Genomic DNA, 6,000 nt, shown 5'->3' on the forward strand with positions numbered 1-6,000 from the left:
TAACTCATTTATCCCCATAACAACACTTTGAAGTAGGAGTTATTATTATCATCATTTCATAGACGAACAGTAAGTACCTTCAGTATTTTCCCCCTTAGGGTTCCAGTCCCTTCCTCTAGCTCTGTTTTCTTCCTGAGGCTGTATGTTGTTTTGCACTGTGTTCGGAATGCTATGATTCATTCTGAATGGCTAACAAAGACATAATGTTAAAATCTTTACGTGCATTCTTTGCATCTGATTTCTACCTCATCTTACAGATGAGGAAGTGGACCCAAGAGGATTAAACGACCAAATTAAATGTCCGAATCAGGCAGAACAAAGGAATGAACCCAAATCTTTCTGACCCTACTGTTTCTACTGTGCTATGTTTCTACTCTGCTAGTAAGGTGGAGATTCATAGGAAGAGACCAATATTCTTTCCAATTTACTGCATGACTGTCAGATGAAAGCAGGCCCAAGTATATTTTCTTCATGAACTAGATCAGAATGACACATATAAGGATTTTTGCAAAATAGAGACAAAATGAACACTTGTTTCTAGTGCTTTGCAATTGCGGGATCTTAGTTCCCCCACCAGGGGTTCAACCTGGACCAGGGCAGTGAAAGCGCTGAGTCCTAACCACTGGACCGCCGGGGAATTCCCACAAAGTTAGGGTTTTAGAAGGAGCAAAAACGAGTAGTAGATTATTTCCCATAACTTTCAGGATCAAGGTCACACTCTTGGGTTGGAACACAGGCTCTTCCACATCATGCCTGCCTATCAGTAGCCTCATCTCCTGACACTCTCATCAGTCATTTGAACAAGCTCTCAATTATCTCGCACTCTGCCTGTGCCCATACTGTTCCCTTTGCTTGGATACCCTTTTCCTTACCTCATGTGCCAGTTGCTGCTTGTACCTCAAAACTCAGCTCACACATCACTTCTCTGATTTAGATACCTCTTCTCTGTGTTCCTTGAATAGCATAGTCAATAGAAGAAGCCCTGGAGTTTGAATTCTAGCTCTGCTACTTGCTAACATGTATGATCTTGGCCACTTTACTTAACCCTTTCTAAGCCTTTGATGTTCCCATCTATAAAATTGGAAGAATAACATTACTCTCCCACAGGGTTATCATAGGATTGAATGAAATAATATAATCAAACAGTTTGCCTGGAACAAGGTAAAAATTCAGTAAATGGCAGCAGCTGTTATTCTCATGGCTTCTCTCAAACTGTCAGTCATATTTGTTATAATCACTGATTTATTTGGAGGTATTTGAAAGATTATTGCATATATTAAATACATGAAATGTCTAAAACCTTCTAGTAAGTGGTTAAGTATCAAACATGCTATTTCAGGATTTTGTGTAATTTTCAGGAAATCATTAGAAAAAATAGGGTACACAGTTCCCTGGCTTTGATTTAGGTATGAATCTTAAGGAGAGCCCTGGATTTCATTAATTTGGGAGACCATTTAGCGCTCTGGTACCAAAACATTTCTCATTGCACCGAGATTTCTTCTGGTCACTCTGCCTTTTTTTCCCTCAGATCACGGAGCTGAAGGCTGACTTTCAATACCAAGAATCTCAGATGAGAGCCAAAATGAACCAGATGGAGAAAACCCACAAAGAAGTTACAGAACAATTGCAGGTGACTCTGCCTATTTAATATGGTAACTCTGGTTTATTTAGCTGATGGTATTTTAAGTGATCATCTCTTAGATTTCTTTTTTCTCAGAGAATTGACAAATCACATTAATCCACCTTATAGATGTCTTTTAATATTTTCTCTTGGGTGTGTTCTGATCTTTTTCCCTCAAAAACAGTGGAATTAATAAATGTGTTCTTTGATTTTTGGATAAACCAGATGTGATTCCAGATGTCTGAATTGTAAATTCTGTTTATCCAGCACATTAAGGCACTCCATGGTTCGTTTGTGTTTCATAAAACATCCTTTTGTAATAGTGGATCCCAGGAGATTGAAGTACACTGATTAATCTCCAGCAAATACTTTCTTCCCTCTGAACCAAACCCTAGAGCTTTCTGTTGTTTTCTGTCTCTAGAATTTGTTCACCTCTTCCTGACCTCTGCATTGTCTCCCTTAGCATCTGCATGAAAAACATAGCCTATCCTGCTAAAACGTCTTGCGTGTACTGATTTTTTTTTTTTTTTTTAAGGCCAAAAACCGAGAGCTCCTGAAGCAGGCAGCTGCCTTGTCCAAGAGCAAGAAGTCAGAGAAGTCAGGAGCTATAACCTCTCCATGAGAGACCACAAGGACGCTTCTGGCAATAGCAGTGGATTCCTGGGTTAGGGTGGCAACGTAGCTGTTCTCTGGGAATTGCAAGCTTTCTTAAGAAATCTCTGTTTTACTATAGTTATCCTTCTTTGTGCGATTGCAGTGGGGCTGAGTGGAAACACCTGGTTTGTGCTGTATTATGACTGCATGCTTGAATGTTTGGGGTTTCAGGTTCTCTCTCTCTCTCTCTCTCTCTCTCTCACACTCCCCTCTCTACCCCCAACCCTTCTCTCAGTACTACTGTCTCTCTGTCTGTCTCTCTTTTGTTACTTTTTTTTCTGTGTGTGGTGGTCACTGCTCAGTGTTATGTGCAGAATGGTTTTTTTGTTTTTTTTTTGGTCCATCATTGCATCCTGCCATACCCATGAGCAAATAGTTGGCATTAATTACATATCACTGCCACCCTCTGAACTTTGAAAACTGCCACCTTAAGACTTGGTACAGTGGAAGAGAATTTTTCTCTCCAACAAACCTTTTGCTTCAGGGTATACTCTTGGGTTTTTTTCCAGGTATATTATGTATGAACTTTGTACTATGTATAGCCAGAGTTTTATTTATTTTTTAAAAAAAGAAACTTTTTCTTGATAAAGGAGTAATGGTAGCCTAGCTTGTTCTTCTTGTAAAAGTGAGATGCCTCTTAAAAAAAAGTCCTACTCTCTAGCGTTTAGTAAAAGAATCAGATCTTTTCTTTCTTGTTACCTTGGAGTCTTAAAAACTGATTGCTAGGGTGAAACAATTCAATATGTAAGTATGGAGCTAAGTGCCTTTTGGAGGATTTCTTGGAAGACCATGTAAGAAGATACTTAAGGGAGGTAGCAAAGATTTGGACAGTCTGTCTTTCTAAGTAAAGGCAGAAAGAAGGGTTGTCCAGGTTGTACTGGACACTTCTCTCCCCCACCCCTTTCTTGATTGTTTTATGTGACTGATTTTAAATTCTCACACTGCCACCTCTTTTTAACAAAATGCCCTTTACTTATATCAGTTGTCATACTGGGCCATTTTCAGGTAGCTTTTTTTTTTACATGATTCAAAATGGGATAATATTCAGACTACAGAGCATTTTGGAGGTTAGTATGAGCTGCTTCAGTACGGACTGTAAGTCCTGCTGGGAGAATGATATCACTGTACCTTTTCCCCACTCGTCGTCACCCACCCCAGCCTGTACACTCCCTGCCTTTCATGGAAATGTGTTGAAAACAGGTGCTTCTCAAAAGCAGCTTGGCCGCAGCCTGAACTGTGTCCTGTTTTCCCTTCTTGACCCAATAGGCACATGGATTCTCTTTTCCAGGTGAGAGGATAGATTTGCATTTCTAGCCGTACTCTCAGGTCCTCTAGATGATGTTTGTGAAAGGAACTAGAGATGTGTAGTGTGCCATGAAACAGTAAAACCAGCTACCTTGGAATCATTAATGTAGGGGGTGGTACTAGAGTTAGAGGTAATCATAAGGGCAGATGACATTTGTACCTCAGTCTACCAAAAGCGTAGCAGTAAGTTTAACTTGCTAGGCATTTACTAGGAGCAAATGCTTCTAATTTGTGAGCATTCTCACAAGTGGAGCCATGCACATAATTGGACAGAGATGTGGAAATGAGTGGCTTCCTTCTGGTAAGAGGAACAATGGACCATGTTACTTATCTATCACTCTAGTAGAGGATGTAATTTTCCCTTCTAAGCAAGGGAAATGGCAGTGCTAAATAGTTTTGTAACTTTTTGAATGAGAAACTTTTAGGTAAAAAACTGTCAGATAATATTTTCAGATGCATTTACATTGACTATGGGGAAAAGATTGTGAAAAAAGTTACAGTCATTTTTTTTTTTAATTTTAAAGACTTGAGAAATTCTGTTACATGAAGTGACAATGTAAAAACACATTTAGTTTTATACTAAATCTTTTTTTAAGGTCTTGGCATTTAATATAAAGCAAATCCACACATTTTCTAACTTTCCACAAGTTCCAAAAAGGGAAGGAAGAAACCTCAGTCTTGAAATTTTGGTTTTTAAAAATCATGACACTGTTTTACCATGAAATTGAGTAGCTAACTTTTGGTAACACCTTTTGTTTATTTGTATGTTTGTAATAATGGACCTTTTAAAACACAGGAATGTTTTGGTTTGTACAGACTTTGAAAAATGTGTGTTAATAAAAATTCATATTGACTTAAGTATAATTGTTTTTTTTTTTTTTCATTTATTTCTTGCTGGTTCACCAACAGGCATATCCCATAATCCCCTTCAACCTAGAAAAGAGTCAGTTTGTCTTGCTTGTAGAATTTAAGCAATTTAAAACCTAACAGTGCTAATAGGGAGTTTTATGTCCGTCAGAGAATAAAATCATTCTCTTTCTTCTTTGAGTTTATTTATTCAGTTTAAGTGCTTGCTTTGTTATAAGCACTGGTAGGCAATGAGGATACAGCAGTGAAGACAACTGACAAAGTTACTCTCCTCATGAGGCTCCCATTTAATGGAATATTGGACAACACCATTGTTCCTTGATTTTATATTTACCATTATTACCATTATTACTCAAAATTAATACGGGATGAATCTTTATAAGGTATGAGTGAAAGGTTTTTGAGATGTCCTCTCAAGGAGAGGAATGTATTGGTTTGAAACGTTGGTGCTAGTAGGTTTCTAAATAACAGGTGCCTTTCAGACATTATCACTGTCACATCCTGGTCATTCTGTTCTATAGGTGCAATGACAACTTATTTTCTCTAAATAAAGATAGTTTTATAGGTGCTATGGTCTGAATGTTTATTGCCCCCCTCCTCTCCGCCAGATTCATATGTTGAGATCCTAACGCCTAGAGATGGTAGTATTAGGAGGTGGGGCCTTTAGGAGGAGCTTAGGTTCTGCCCTCATGAATGGGATTAGTGCCCTCATAAAGGATGCTCCAAAGAAATCCCTTGCCCCTTCTACCATATGAGGACAGAGCCAGAAGGTGCCAGCTATGAATCTGGAAGAGGGCCCTCACTAGAACGCGACCATGCTGGCCCCTTGATCTTGAACCTCCCAGCTGCCAGAAATGTGGAAAATAAATTTCTGTTGTTTATAAGCTACCCAGTCTGTGATATGTTGTTATAGCAGCCCAAACAGACTATGACAGTAGGTTATGTTTATGACCACATTTATTGTGTGAATTACCTTAATTTATCCATTTATACAGCCGTATAAACCGCTGTAGGGGAAGAATATAGTATAAACAGAGAAAGATACCATCTAGTTCTTCAGGAAGTTCTTCAACCACTCCAAATAACCTTAAAAGCAACTTAGCAGGATTTTGGTTGCATCCTTTTCAGTTTAAGACCATGTGTTACCTGCAGTATAGCTATCTTCAGCTGATGGTCAGTTTGAGGATTTTGGGGGAGGGGCCGTTTTCAGGAAGGTCCAAACTGTCAGGACCAACAGAGTGTTGTGGTTATTATTCCTGCATAACAAATTACCCCCAAATTTAGGTGTTTGTTTTTTGTTTTGGATGTGCCGGGGGCTTGCGGGATCTTAGCTCCCTGACCAAGGCAGTGAAAGCACTGAGTCCTAACCACTGGACCACCAGGTAACTCCCCAAAATTTAGTGTTTTAAAACAACCATTTTAATATGCCCACAAACTCTGTTGATCAAGAATTTGGACAGGGCACTGTGGGGACGACTGGTCTTTGTTCTTTAATGTCTGGGTCCTCAGCCGGGAAGATTCAAAAGCTGAAGGAAACTTATTGGAACTGGAAT

At 39.0% G+C, this 6,000-nt stretch overlaps 1 protein-coding gene across 2 annotated transcripts in view; it reads left to right on the forward strand.

Moving 5' to 3' along the window:
• Positions 1-4,393, forward strand: part of FAM76A (family with sequence similarity 76 member A) — a 29,145-nt gene extending 24,752 nt beyond the window's left edge. For both annotated transcript variants that reach the window (XM_068539261.1, XM_068539262.1), the window contains 2 exons: positions 1,529-1,630; positions 2,157-4,393. In XM_068539261.1, the coding sequence (XP_068395362.1) occupies positions 1,529-1,630; positions 2,157-2,243 (189 nt within the window). In that variant the 3' untranslated portion in view covers positions 2,244-4,393. The remainder of the gene's footprint in view (positions 1-1,528; positions 1,631-2,156) is intronic.
• The last annotated feature ends 1,607 nt before the right edge of the window (positions 4,394-6,000 follow it).

This window comes from Eschrichtius robustus, chromosome 3 (genome assembly GCF_028021215.1).
Source record: "Eschrichtius robustus isolate mEscRob2 chromosome 3, mEscRob2.pri, whole genome shotgun sequence".
NCBI classification, from domain to species: Eukaryota; Metazoa; Chordata; class Mammalia; order Artiodactyla; family Eschrichtiidae; genus Eschrichtius; species Eschrichtius robustus.